The following is a 15,297-nucleotide window of genomic DNA, read 5'->3' on the forward strand; positions in this document are numbered from 1 at the left end:
TACATATCCAAACTTGTATATGTAACCAAAGCAGTATTTGGAGAGAAGGAAATCAACAAAGCCAAACATTAATTATTTGAAAGACTAATAAAATGAACAAATCTCTGGCAATAGTGCTCATGAAAAAAGAGAAAATAACTAATAATCAATATTAGGGACGCAAAAGGGGACATCTGTGTAGAAAATAATACCAGGTATTCAGTAATGGAGCTTTTGTTTCGTTCTTTAACAGCAGACTGAATTAAATGCAGATGGCCCTCTGCATCCACGGATTCAACCAACCATGAATGGAAGAAAAAATTTTTTTAATTCCAGACAGTTCCAAAAAGCAAAACTTGAATTTGCCAGGTGCTGGCAATTATCTACATAGCATTTACATTGTATTAAGTATTACAAGTAATCTAGAGATGATTCAAACTCTATGGGAGGATGTGCGTAGGTTATATGCAAATGCTACACCACTTTATATAAGGGACTTGCGCACCTGCGGATTTTGGTACCCAGGGGGTCCAGGAACCAATCCTCCATGGATATTGATAGAACAACTGTATACCATATCCTTCAGAGGAGGGGGACAGCTGGCAAACAATGAGGGTAGGGAGTGGGTTTTTTCTAAAAAGCAGAATCTTAGCTTTTAACAATGCCATAAGGATGAATATGTGACTTATCTTTAGATCTCTTCAGTGAGCTTTGACTTTTTTGAACCATTCACAGTTGAATTCATCTACTTTAAGTGTGTCACACTGAAATGAAAAATGGCAACTCACTAGAGAGTAAATAATTAAGAGGATATAGAAGAAATTGACAACTGTAGAACAGAACATAGAATAGAGAAATCAACAACCTAAACAGACCTATAAGCATTAAAGAAGGTAAATTAGCTGTTAAAGTGCACTTGTGCATGCACACCACCCCGCCCTGCTTGACCCAGTTTTTATTGGCAAATTCTCCCTAACAGACGATTCCAAGCTCATGCAAAATTCTTCCGAAGAATAATAAAAGATAAAACACCTTCATTTGTTTAATGAGGTGATATAATCTTGATAACAAAAACCAAAACAAGTACCAAACAGAAAAATGACAAATTTTGCTCATAAACTCAGAATCAAAACTAAATCCTAAATAAAGTATACTAAAACAATACACGAGGTTCAAGTTAGATTTTTCCCAAGTATATATGCATGAATTAACATTAGAAAAACTATTGATGCAATTCTTCACATTACAAAATTAAAGGAGACTGCTGGTTCTGGAAAAGATAAAGTAGATGTACTCTCCTCCGGTTAAATACAACCAAAAACCCTGGATATTATATGCAAAAGAAAACGTAAGAAGATTCTGAAGGTGGAGAATAAAAGGAAGATTGTCTAGAGACCCTGGAACTCAAGAAATGACACAGCAGTTAAGTCCCTTTGCCTTGTCTATCCCAGACTGTGTGCTGGACAAAGCAGCAACCTGAAACAACAGACATGCCTTTTCCTCTTGAGTTTTCTAAATTAAATTTGATGGTGGAAACAAAAATTATAACACTAATTCTAAATGTATGTAGGGGAAATATCTAAAACAATTATAAATGGGGGAGAGTAATGTCTATGAAGAAAGGTAAGGTTTTTAAATTTCAGTCTGGAAAATGATGACACTAACAGACTGTGACAAGTTATGTATATATAATGTAATACCTAGAGCAACCACTAAAAAGTATACACAAAGAAATACACTCAAAAAGACTAGAGATGAATAAAAATGGAATTCTAAAAAATTTTCAAGTAACTCACAGGAAAATAGGAAAAAGGAAACAGAGAAACCAAAACCAGAGGAAACAGAAAACTACAAAATAAAATGGAAAGCCTGTTGTATTTACCCACATTCTTGTTTACCATGTTCTTCCTTCCTTTTAAAAGTTCCTTCTTTTATGACTCACTCCTGCTTAAAGAGGGTTCTTTAGCCACAGTTTTAGAGTAAGTCTGCTGGCTTAGTTTTCCATCATCTGAGAATGTCTAGATATTCCCTTTATTACCGAAGGTTAATTCTGCTGGATATAGGATTCTGTGTGGACATTTTACTTTCAGCAGTTGACAGAAATGCTTCCATGGTTTCTAATGAGAAATCTGCTATCATTCAAATCGTTTTTCCCTTATAGACAAGGTATCATTTCCCTCTGGCTACTTTTCAACATTTTCTCTGTCTTTATTTCTAAAAAGTTTAATTATAATGTGCTGTGGCATGTATTTCTTTGGATTTACTCGGTGATCCACTTAGGTTCTTGAATCTGTATGTTTACCTCTCTTGCCAAATTTGAGAAAATTTCAGCCATTATTTCTTTGAGTACATTTTCAGTCTTTTCCTCTTTCACCTCTCCTTTGAGGACTCTGACGACAGCAATTTTAGATCTTTTGTTACGGTCCCACAGATCCCTGAGGCTTTCTTTCTTTTTTTTTTTTTTTTCAGTCTCTTATTTCTAATTTTAGATTATTTTGAGTCTCTGTTATTTGATTAGGAAATTTCTATTGTTTTGTCTTCCAGTTCACTGATTCTTTCTTCTTTCCCCTCCATTTTCCTGTTGAACCTATCCACTGAGCTTTTTAATTTAGTTTTGTACTTTTCCATATCAAAAGTTCCATTTGCTTCTTCTTTTTACCTTCTATTTCTTTGCTGAGGTTTTCTACATTTTCACTTGTTTCAAGTGTCTTTGGAATTGCTCAGTGAAGCATTTTTATCATGACTGATTTGTGATCTTTGTCAGTAATTCTACCACCTTTTATCATTTCAGTGTTGACATCTATTGTCTTTTGTTACGCAACTTGTGATCTTCCTGGTTCTTGGTATGAAAAGTGATCTTCAAATGAAAGCTGGATACGTTCATACTATGTTATGAGACTATGACCTTATTTAAACCTTCTATTTATTTGTTTGTTTTAAATAATTAATTTATTTATTTTTGGCTGCGTTGGGTCTTCATTGCTGCATGCGGGCTTTCTCTAGTTGCGGAGAGCGGGGGCTACTCTTTGTTGTGGTGCGCAGGCTTCTCATTGCAGTGGCTTCTCTTGTTGCAGAGCATGGGCTCTATGTGCGTGGGCTTCAGTAGTTGGGGCAAGCAGGCTCAGGAGTTGTGGCTCACAGGCCCTAGAGCGCAGGCTCAGTACTTGTGGCACACGAGCTTAGTTGCTCCGCAGCGTGTGGGATCCTCCCGGAGCAGGGATTGAACCCGTGTGCCCTGCATTGGCAGGCGGATTCTTAACGACTGCATCATCAGGGAAGTCCCTAAACCTTCTGTTTTAACTGGCTTTCTATGACACTGCTCCATCAGGGGAAGGTCGGAGGGTGGAGGGCACCACATTTCATTACTGGCAAGTGGAGGGAGAAGTCCAAGTTTCCTGGTTGGCCTTCACTGACACTTGAAGGAGGGGTCCTCATTACCGCTGGGTGGAGGTGGGAGTACAGGCTGACTGACAATGCACTGAGGGCAGCCTTGTCACCTGCTGGGTGATGGTCAAAGATATAACTCTCCAATACACCTCTTCTGACACAACCTCATTACTGCTGGGTGGGGATGAAAGTCCAGGCTCTCCACTGACACACTGTGGGGGTAGGTGGGAAGAGAAGGCTCACAACCACCGAAAAGGGAAGAAGTGCCAGCTCTCTGCTTGGTCTTTCTTGATACCACACTGTGGTGGTGTTGAGGTACCCTGTTACAATCTCATGAGGGTGGACTTCTAGGTTCTCCATTCAGCCTCTTCAGGCCTGGCTAGGGGTAGTGCCACACTTTTTCTGTGGTATTTGACTAAACTAGAACAGATACTGTCTAAAAGTGTTCTGTCTTGCCAGGCTGTTCTATTCCTGGTCCTTTCGCTAGAAAGAGCAGGTCCTTGTCAGACTGCGTGTTTGTGTGTGTGTACATGCGCTTGTTGATGTCTGCAAGCTACTGGCTTATCCAGTACTCAGTGTCAGATATAAAGCAACCAGAAAATCCAAGAAACCCACCACCATGCCATTCTTAAGGTCCTGAAGTCCCTAGACTTCTTCTCCCTACCTTTCAGAGTCTTGTGTTTTATAGGTCCAGGGTTTTGGGTTATAGTAAGTGGGAGAAATAGGGGAAAGTATGTTCACTTTATCTTCCCAGAAGTAGAATTTCAATTTTATAGCCACCTCATCTATCTCTAAAGTGAATGATGAAGAAAATAATACTTCATTTATTCCTTTCCAACTTGATCTCAGGCAACTAATTTAGAGAATCTAAACCAAAAAACAAGCAATTTTTTAAAAGCCTTGGGATTTTACTTGGTCTTAATTTCAATGTGAACGAAAGTGTGATGTGGGAATCAAAAAGTCACTGTAATCTCAAATTACAGAAGTTAGCCTATCTGAAGCACTTTACTCAGCTTTGAGTACCACATTGTAAGATCTCAGTAAACCAGTGATAAACCAGAAGAATAACTAAGACTATAGTGGTTCCAGGAGATCGAAATAACTAGAGATACTTTACCTGGAAGAAAGAAAAAGGGTAACTAAGGAGAAAGGATTATAGAATAGCAATCTTTTAATATTTATGAGGCTCACAATTTTAAAAAGAGGCAGAAAAGCACAGTCAGATAAGTTGGCTTCTTATACATAAGAATTTTCTAACAATCTAAACTGCCCCAAAATTGATGGTCCTACTTTACTGTCCTAAGTTCCCCAATATCAGAAGTATTAAAACAAAGACTGTATGTCCACAGGTTGGAAATATCATTGAGTGGATGGCTTCAGTAGTAAGGAAACTGGAGTAGTGATTTTTAAGCTATGATTCACAGCGCTGCGTGAAGTGGTGCTGTGGAGCTGGGGTGTGACTGCTGCCGAGCTGACAAAATGCCCGACTTCCCTACTCAGCTTCAACCAGACCTTCCACTTACATGTCTAGCATCAGCAGTGTCTTTTATTAGGGGAGGTGGGAGTGGGCTGGAGAGAAGGATTATGCTTTAAAGTAAAAGTCCAAAAATGACTGAACTGAAGACATGAACTAAGGCCTCTTTGAATTTTATATTCTGTGATTAATTCTTTCTTTTCCTTTTTTAAAGGAAATAGTTATTATTAACATCTTTATTGGAGTATAACTGCTTTACAATGGTGTGTTAGTTTCTGCTGTAAAACAAAGTGAATCAGCTATACATAAACATATATCCCTATATCTCTTCCCTCTTGCATCTCCCTCCCACCCTCCCTATCCCACCCAACTAGGTGGTCACAAAGCACCGAGCTGATCTCCCTGTGCTATGCAGCAGCTTCCCACTAGCTATCTATTTTACATTTGGTGGTGTATTAATTCTTAGTTCTCAAATATAGTCCAGAAAAGTAAGATCATCATCTTATTAAGGAATTACTGCAAACAAGATTAATATATATGATTTTAAAAGCCTCCTTTTTTTTCAATAATGGGGCTGTTAGAATGAATGAAGCTCTCCCCATTACCTGTGTCAGCCCAGCCTATATTGTGTCTGGGGATGAATTTTGGTTTTCTCTGAAAAAAATTGATAAATTAAACACCCTTTTATTTCAAAAATAAAAAGTAGCTAGAGAAAAGTAAATCTTATAAACCCATGAAGTTACACATTTTAAATTTGTACTTCTATCAAGAAAAACATTGAAAAAATGAGTTGTTATAATAACTAAATTTTGGGCTTCCCTGGTAGCGCAGTGGTTGAGACTCCGCCTGCCGATGCAGTGGACACGGGTTCGTGCCCGGTCCGGGAAGGTCCCATGTGCCGCGGAGCGGCTGGGCCCATGAGCCATGGCCGCTGAGCCTGCGCATCTGGAGCCTGTGCTCCACAACGGGAGAGGCCACTGTAACAGTGAGAGGCCCGCGTACCGCAAAAAAATAAACATAAAAAATAACTAAGTTTTAAGTGAACACACTGTACTATTGAAATAATTATATAACTTCTCAGGACTTCCCTGGTGGTACAGTGGGTAAGACTCCATGCTCCCAATGTAGGAGGCCTGGGTTCAATTCCTGCTCGGGGAACTAGATCCCACATGCATGCCACAAATAAGAGTTCGCATGCCGCAACTAAGAGTCTGCATGCCACAACTAAACATGCCGCAAAGAAGATCCCGCCTGCCGCAACTAAGACCCGGTGCAGCCAAAATAAATATTTAAAAAACCAAAAAACCCAAACAAAAAGTCCTCCCAAATAATTATATAACTTCTCCAAAGTAAAAGCAATTTATTACATATTAGAATACCAAAAAATGGGCAATATTATATGAAGTTTCTAGACACTTGAATCTTTAATAAACTACCTCATCTTGAGAGTTACAGAGCATTTCATAATTCATATCTATAGTAATAACAGTGACCACCATAGTTGGCCTATAGGAACTTTTTTTTTATTTTAAATTTTTTAATTTATTTCTAAAATGTGGGATCTTAGTTCCCCCACCAAGGATCGAACCCGTGACCCCTGCAGTGGAAGTGTGGAGTATTAACCACTGCACCACCAAGGAAATCCCAACAGGTACTTTTTTTAAAAAGCATGTTTTGAATTATTAATCTTACATAGCTTAAAAAATTCACACAAACCTCATTGGATCATCTTTCTTACTGTCTTACTGTCATACTCGTGGAATTCTTATCCATAAATCAACTAGAGATTCTATTCTCAACACAGTAGTTCACTGGCTTCTCAGAAATAACATTCATGGTGATGAAGTAAGTCTAAAGGCCTATGATCTGTATTTTGCTGAGGCATGACTCAGAAGATGGCACACAGGCGTGCAGGAGGGGTCCACTTATGCGGTAGTTAGTCAACCCCGTAACTCAGTACGGCTATATCAACATGGTCTAATTGTTTTCTGTTACAGTTGTTTACGTATTTTGTGAGCGAATTAAATGCTAAATGGTACACCAAATCAAGGGAATTGAGGTCTTATGATAAAACCATTGGAACATTAGGATACATCAAGCTCTGCTGTACTTGATGTGTTTTAAAGTATTATTTATAAAATTATGTATAAAATTTTAAAATACAATCACCACACAATATAGTAACCATGACAATATTTCAAAACACTTTCAGATGCTCTGCGTTCATAAAAACTTATTTTCTCATAAAAGGTAACACACTAATGACAGAAATTTTAGAAAATACAGAACAGCAAAATAAGAAAAATAAATAACCCTTTAAAAATACAGAACAACAGACTTTTAACAGAAAAGCACCAGTGATTTTTATGGATCTCATTTTAAATTGCAAAGGGCTGAATGAATTCACATTTTGTTTCCCCATTTATTAAATCCAACCATTTGTTATAAGCCCACAGGACTGCTCAACTGATGCTTTCAGCATCAAAAAGCACAAAACAGATTAACCTTCAGATTAAATTTGAGATTCTCATAAACTATATTACCACACAGATTACTTATTTGAAACTACTATACTATTAAGATTGTAAAGATAATAAAAACTTAAGTGAAAACATCTAAGATCAAGTCTCCTTTAGGAAAACTAGATAATGGAATTGTGATAAAGTTATTATTTATTATTACTAAAATTTATACTACATAATATTTCTTGATGTTATCAGCTATATTTTACAGATGTATATTTTTAACTTAAAAATATTTTATAATTCTGAGAGAACACAACTCCCATCTTCCCTTTTAAATTTTAAGAGATTTACATTTCTGACATTAATACATTTAGTGATCTATTTTTTTAAAAGTCCAGCATCTCTTTTACATAGCTCTTTTTTAACCTACTTACAGCTAAAAAATTTTCAAAGATTCTGAGTTTAATGAAGAAAAGATTAAGCAAACAAACTTAATGCCTGGATGCTTCTCTGTAAACTAATTAAAATACCAACTAGTAATCTTTGAAGATGGGCTACCTTTTAATTTAAACTTTTATTTTAATTACATATAGAAAATGATCCTGCTTCTTGTATGTGGCAATTAATATATTCAATATTTTTAATGCATCCTGGAAATGGGTATAAATCCAAGAACAGAGATTCTTTACAGGGACACAGCCAAAAGATTAGACCTTCTAAAATCAGTTTTATGTTTCTCAAGATGCTGCTTGGCTGCTACACACACCAGACTGTATGGTTTCTAAAATTTCAACCTTGTTAATATGAGAGCTGTTGGCAGAATAAATAATACATTAGCGCTATTACCTTTCAGCCGGTGACTTAGAATCTGTTCCAAAATAGCGGCAAAATTGTTAAATTCAGGAGAAGAATCATCAATTGTCTCAAAGCAGGACCGATCAATCAGGGTCTTCACAGAAAACCTATGGAAAAAAAGAGATTACGATCGCTTTTAAGTAGACTTGATTCATTCACCTAAATAGGAAAAACTAGAGGAAAGCAATTTAGAGAAGTATTACAGAAATACTTTATAAGATTATATATTCTGAAAACTCCATTTACTCAAATTCACTCTGTCAATAGAAAATTTTACAGAAATATCAGACTTTTCACTTATATATTTACTATCTGTTGACTACATTAAGCGTTAGAAATAGTTCACTGTCCACAGAACCAGTAAAATCAGAATAAAAAAGATGAACGAAATTAGTAAGTTGAAAGCCATAATACTACTTGTAAGAGACTGCAGCATCAGCCCAAAATGTTTCTAAGAGTTTCGAGCACAAAATGGAATAAAACAGGTTGTGAGTGTTCATGAGGTGTAGATCCCAAGTTTTTATGAGCTATAATAGGAAAACTTACAACTCTGTAAAGTGCACTATACTTTTCCTTCTCTTCAGAACGTCCTTTGTCTCTATTTTTGACTGCCAAGTACCAGTGCATTTTCCAAGACTCAGCTTAAATGCCATCTCTTCAATGAAGAATTATCCTCCTACAGATTCCTAGCACAAACTAGCATTTTGTTGATATTTCCTTTAAGAGATGAGTACAATTTATCTTACTGCTGTTACTTGTGTGGTCTAACTCTATTTTATTAGAATATAAGTTCCTTCAGGGCAGAAACATAGCTTCTGTGTGTTTATATCTTCCTCAGCACATAGGACAATGCCTTGAACGATGTACTCTGTAAGTACTTGTTGATTTATTTGTAAGATCTATTTTGAAGGCGTGGCAAAGAAACATTTAAAGGCCAATGTCACAGCAAGACAAAAAGAAAGTTTATGATTTTTAACATGTATACCCTTCCTGTAACTACCACCAAAATCCGGATCCTGAACAGTTCTGTTGCCCCTAGCATTTCCCTCATGCTATCCCTTTATAACCATACCATCCCTTTACAGTCATAGCCTATGAAGGGTGATATATGAGTGCCTAAGTAAAGACAATCAATAGGGTATGAAGAGAAGGGGATAACGATGAGAGTTGTTAAATCATTAGAAATGTAAACTATGAGAGAGATAAAGGAGTGTAAATTGTTCCTTAGGGTTTAGGCTTATTGGCAATGCTTATTTAATCAGGACAAAAAAATACAGGAGACAAGTGTAAAGGCAAATATAAAGAGATTTGTTTATATGAGTTATATCTATCAACATCTACTATATTAGAACTGAGTAATGTCTAAAATACAGGCAGTCCTCCCTTTGCACATAAAAATGACTGTGCAAGCTGAAACCATGCAAAGTGATCCCAATAATCAATGGAAAGAATTACAATTATTCTGTGCCCTTTACAAATTTTTGTCAAAACATTAAAAACTCTCTCACTGCCAGTTATTATGTATAGGGAAATGGAAAAAAACAGTCAAACGTATTTATTTACTACACTGTAATTTAGAACATTAGCAATACTGAGAATTCATTTTTCTGTCCTATGCCCTTTTCATTGACAATACACTAGAAAAGTGCTGCCAATCTTCAGCAAACTTCTAATAAGAATAAATAAGTATAACGTTCTTATTCAGTAAAAGAATGAAACGCTAAGTGTTCCTAAAATGAATAAACAAAAACCATGCAGTCTCCACCTCCACCTTTGACCTAAAAAGAAGGAAACTTCTGAATGTTTCTCTCTAATCTTTAACAGATAGAACGGAATGGGAAATGTAACTCTGCAATCACACCCGAGGTAGGAGTAATCTACCACTTCAAAAAAGCATGGCATCTAAGATAGTAAGCACATAGGTGAAATGAACTGAAAACTACATTTAAAGATAAAAAATAATAGAGTGCTTATTTCATCAAAATGAGCTAGGATAGAACTCAATTTCCACCTATAACAGCCTGGTAAGATTTTAGCCACTACTGTCCTCCAGGAATATTACAAAATTACCTAAGAAATTTTCTTCTTTGTAAATGTAATAGGAAGGAAAAGCCATGGAGAGTAACACATATATCTCTGTAGCATCAAGAGCCACGCACAGATCAATCAGTAGTCAATAAAACATGCCTTTCTATCATGTTATTAGTGCATTGTCTCCTCTAGAAGACACTATCTGCATGATGAAAACCTAAAATGGTGAACCTCAGAGCACCGTATTACTTGTAACTCAGTATCTGGCTGAAAACTAAAACAAAGGTACAAATATCCCAAAGCATATCATTAGACACAATTTCTGTTATTTCTAAGCATGAAGATATTTTAAGGGTGAGAAAGCTTTTTAAATAATTTCTATTATAACAAGGTTAATAATGAAGAAAAATAATGTTTCCCATCATTGCTTTATCATTTATAGCCTACTCTCCTCCTGTCAACACAAATCAAAACTTCAGAAGGCAAATTAGTTCCTTAGAGTCCATGTTTTACTTCTAGCTAGCCAGGTCTTCCCACTCAACATCTACTTCTCTAGAGTCATGTGGCTAGTTCCATTATGCCAGAAGAGTGAGAAGCTTTTCCTCCATAACACAGTAACTAAGACATGCTATAAAAACCAAACCTGTAAAAAGAATTTCAATACATCCAAAAAACATCACACAGATGCTGAGCTATTTCCTGATAATGATGACAATATTAGTCATCTATTTCCCAAAAAGGACTGATTTTAAAATAATGAAATGACAATTTGATGAATGTCTAAAAATACCAAATCAAGTCTAAGTAACAGCTTTTACATAAGAATTAAAAAGCCAAAAATTTACATGAAAGGGTCTTTTAATTAAGTGTGGTTTTTGAAATGTCTCTCTCTTAAAAGATTTTCTTTCCCACCTTCAGTGTCCAAAGGAAATTTTTGTTAGCTTAGAAATAAGAAAAAATGTGACTAAAACCATCAAACTTAAAGCAGGAACTACCTTTTTCCCTTTGGAAACATACCAAGAAAGGTGAGATGGTTACCCAAACTACGTTTAAAACAATCTTCATTAAACCCATATTAATTCCTTCCACAGCTCATAAGTTTGTAATATAATTGTAACAAATAGTTAAAAGCAAAAAATGTGACAATAAAGTCAAAAATAAAATGACTTTCCCTTAAAAAGCTAAAAATAGAGCTACCATATGATCCTGCAATCCCATTCCTGTGCATATATCCTCAGAAAACCATAATTCAAAAAGATACATGCACTCCAATGTTCATAGCAGCACTATTTACTTGACTATTTACAACAGTCAAGACATGGAAGCAAACCAAAATGTCCATCGATGGATGGATAAAGAAGTTGTAGTATGTATATACAATGGAATATACTCAGCCATAAAAAAGAATGAAATAATGCCATTTGTAGCAACACAGATGGACCTAGAGATTTTCATACTAAGTGAAGTAAGCCAGACACAGAAAGGTAAATATCATATGATATTGTTTATATATGAAATTTTTAAAAAATCATACAAATGAACTTATTTACAAAACAGAAAAAGACTCACAGACATAGAAAACAAACTTACGGTTACCAAAGAGGAACAGGGGGTGGGCAGAGGGATAAATCAGGAGTTTGGGATTAACATACACACACTACTATATATAAAATAGATAACCAACAAGGACCTACTGTATAGTACAGGGAACTATACTCAATATTTTGTAATACCTATAAGGGAAAACAATCTGAAAAGTAATACGTATATATCCATATATAGATACATATACACATATATATCTCTAAATATACATATATCTGAATCACTGTGCTGCACACCTGAAACTAACACAATATTGTAAATCAACTACGCTTCAATAATAAAAAAAGAATTTTCTTGCAGGCCCAAATAACTTACTGTATTAAATATGTACACTCTTCACTGGAAAGAAACTATTTAAAGAATGAAAATTCACCTTTAATACTTAGGCCCTGCATTAGTAATATACACAGATATAGTCCCATATACACAGAGCAATCGAGTAGGAAAGAAATGTATTCCCATCTCTTTACAACAAGCTTATGTAACCTTAACCATTTATCAAACATGCTTCAGAAAAAAATTCATTTCACAAAAAACCAGATTTTCTTATCTATATTGTTATATCCCTTTACATGGAATTATACCTTAAGATAAGTAAAGTACATAAAAGCATACAGAATCATCACATTTCAAAACTAAAGTGGGGGGCACTCCCCTGGTGGCACAGTGGTTAAGAATCTACCTGCCAACGCAGGGGACACAGGTTCGAGCCCTGGTTTGGGAAGATCCCATACGCCGTGGAACAACTAAGCCAGTGAGCCACAACTACTAAGCCTGAGTTCTAGAGCCTGCAAGCCACAACTACCGACCCTGCGTGACACAACTACTGAAGCCCACGTGCCTAGAGCCCGTGCTCTGTAACGAGAAGCCACCACAATGAGAAGCCCACGCACCGCAACAAAGAAGAGCCCCCGCTTGCCACAGAGAAAGCCTGTGTGCAGCAACAAAGACCCAAAACAGCCAAAAAAAAAAAAAAAACCTAAACTAAAAGGGGTTCAGAAAAGTATATAGTCATTCATAAGAGTGATATTTTTTAAAAGAACATAAGTATCCAAATTGTAAGAGAGAATTCTTTCCACTACTTCACACCAAATTTACAGGATTCCTTATAATATATTATTATCACTATCAGTCTTTACCAAGGTGTGGGGGTAATGATCCTCTGCCATTAATATAATACCTACCGTTAATAATCAACAAGGAGATATGATACAATCCACCCCAAATGTAATGTAAAAGAGTGACTATGGATGATAATGAGCACAGTATTCAGGTATATGTTCATTAGAAAGAAGGTTTATTTCTTTTCTTATATTTCACATCAGAAACCCCCCAAATCGAGAGGGCAGACAGCAGAAGCAAGAAGAACTACAATTCTGCAGCCTGTGGAAGGAAAACCACATTCACAGAAAGATAGACAAGATGAAAAGTCAGAGGACTCTGTACCACAGGAAGGAATAACATAAAACCCCAGAAAAACAACTAAATGAAGCAGAGATAGGCAACCTTCCAGAAAAAGAATTCAGAATAATGATAGTGAAGATGATCAAGGACCTTGGAAAAAGAATGGAGGGAAAAATCGAGCAGATGCAAGAAATGTTTAACAAAGACCTAGAAGAATTAAAGAACAAACACCTAGAAGAATTAAAGAACAAACAAACAGAGATGAACAATACAATAACTGAAATGAAATATACACTAGAAGGAATCAATAGCAGAATAACTGAGGCAAAAGAACGGATAAGTGACCTGGAAGACAGAATGGTGGAATTCACTGCCATGGAATAGAATAAAGAAAAAGAATGAAAAGAAATGAAGACAGCCTAAGAGACCTCTGGGACAACATTAAACGCAACAACATTCGCATTACAGGGGTCCCAGAAAGAGAAGAGAGAGAGAAAGGACCAGAGAAAATATTTGAAGAGATTATAGTCGATAACTTCCCTAACATGGGAAAGGAAAGAGCCACCCAAGTCCGGGAAGCGCAGAGAGTCCCAGGCAGGATAAACCCAAGGAAAAACATGCTGAGACACATAGTGACCATATTGGCAAAAATTAAAGACAAAGAAAAATTATTGAAAGCAACAAGGGAAAAATGACAAATAACATACAAGGGAACTCCCATAGGAGTTAACAGCTGATTTCTCAACAGAAACTCTACACGCCAGAAGGGACTGGTATGATATATTTAAAGTAATGAAAGAGAAGAACCTACAACCAGGATTACTCTACCTGGAAAGGATCTCATTCAGATTCAACGGAGAAATCAAAAGCTTTATAGACAAGCAAAAGCTAAGAGAACTCAGCACCACCACACCAGCTCTATAACAAATGCTAAAGGAACTTCTCTAAGTGGGAAACACAAGAGAAGAAAAGGACCTACAAAAACAAACCCGTAACAATTAAGAAAATGGTAATAGGAACATACATACTGATAACTACCTTAAATGTGAATGGATTAAATGCTCCACCAAAAGACACAGGTTCGCTGAATGGATACAAAAACAAGACACACATATATGCTGTCTACAAGGGACCCACTTCAGACCTCGGGACACTACAGACCGAAAGTGAGGGGATGGAAAAAGATATTCCATGAAAATGGAAATCAAAAAAAGCTGGAGAAGCAATACTAATATCACATAAAAGACCTTAAAATAAAGAATGTTACAAGAGACAAGGAAGACACTACATAATGATAAAGGGATCAATCCAAGAAGAAGATATAACAATTATAACTATATAGGCACCCAACATAGGAGCATCTCAATACATAAGGCAACTGCTAACAACTATAAAAGAGGAAACCGACAGTAACATAATAATAGTGGGGGACTCTAACACCTCACTTACACCAATGGAGAGATCATCCAAACAGAAAATTAATAAGGAAACACAAGCTTTAAATGACACAATAGACCAGATAGATTTAATTGATATTTATAGGACATTCCATCCAAAAAGAGCAGATTACACTTTCTTCTCAAGAGCACACAGAACATTCTGCAGTATAGATCATGTCTTGGGTCACCAATCAAGCCTCAGTAAATTTAAGAAAACTGAAATCATATCAAGCATCTTTTCTGACCACCATGCTATGAGATTGGAAATCAATTACAGGGAAAAAAACATAAAAAAAACACAAACACATGGAGGCTAAACAGTACGTTACTAAATCACCGAGATCACTGAAGAAATCAAAATATACCTAGAGGGCTTCCCCGTTGGCACAGTGGTTGAGGATCTGCCTGCCAATGCAGGGGACACGGGTTCGAGCCCTGGTCTGGGAAGATCCCACATGCCGCGGAGCAACTAAGCCCATGAGCCACAACTACTGAGCCAGCACATCTGGACCCTGTGCTCCGCAACGGGAGAGGCCATGACAGTGAGAGGCCCACGCACCGCGATGAAGAGTGGCCCCCGCTCGCTGAAACTGGAGAAAGCCCTTGCACAGAAACAAAGACCCAACACATCCAAAAATAAATATAAATTAATTAATTT

The 15,297-nt window shown here is 36.5% G+C and overlaps 1 protein-coding gene across 3 annotated transcripts in view; it reads right to left on the bottom strand.

The window, feature by feature from the left end:
* Positions 1–15,297, bottom strand: part of RUNDC3B (RUN domain containing 3B) — a 147,025-nt gene that overhangs the window by 116,497 nt on the left and 15,231 nt on the right. For all 3 annotated transcript variants that reach the window (XM_024738427.1, XM_024738425.1, XM_024738426.1), the window contains exon 2: positions 8,152–8,267. In XM_024738427.1, the coding sequence (XP_024594195.1) occupies positions 8,152–8,267 (116 nt within the window). The remainder of the gene's footprint in view (positions 1–8,151; positions 8,268–15,297) is intronic.

This window comes from Neophocaena asiaeorientalis, unplaced genomic scaffold (genome assembly GCF_003031525.2).
Source record: "Neophocaena asiaeorientalis asiaeorientalis breed wild unplaced genomic scaffold, Neophocaena_asiaeorientalis_V1.1 scaffold89, whole genome shotgun sequence".
Lineage (NCBI taxonomy): Eukaryota > Metazoa > Chordata > Mammalia > Artiodactyla > Phocoenidae > Neophocaena > Neophocaena asiaeorientalis.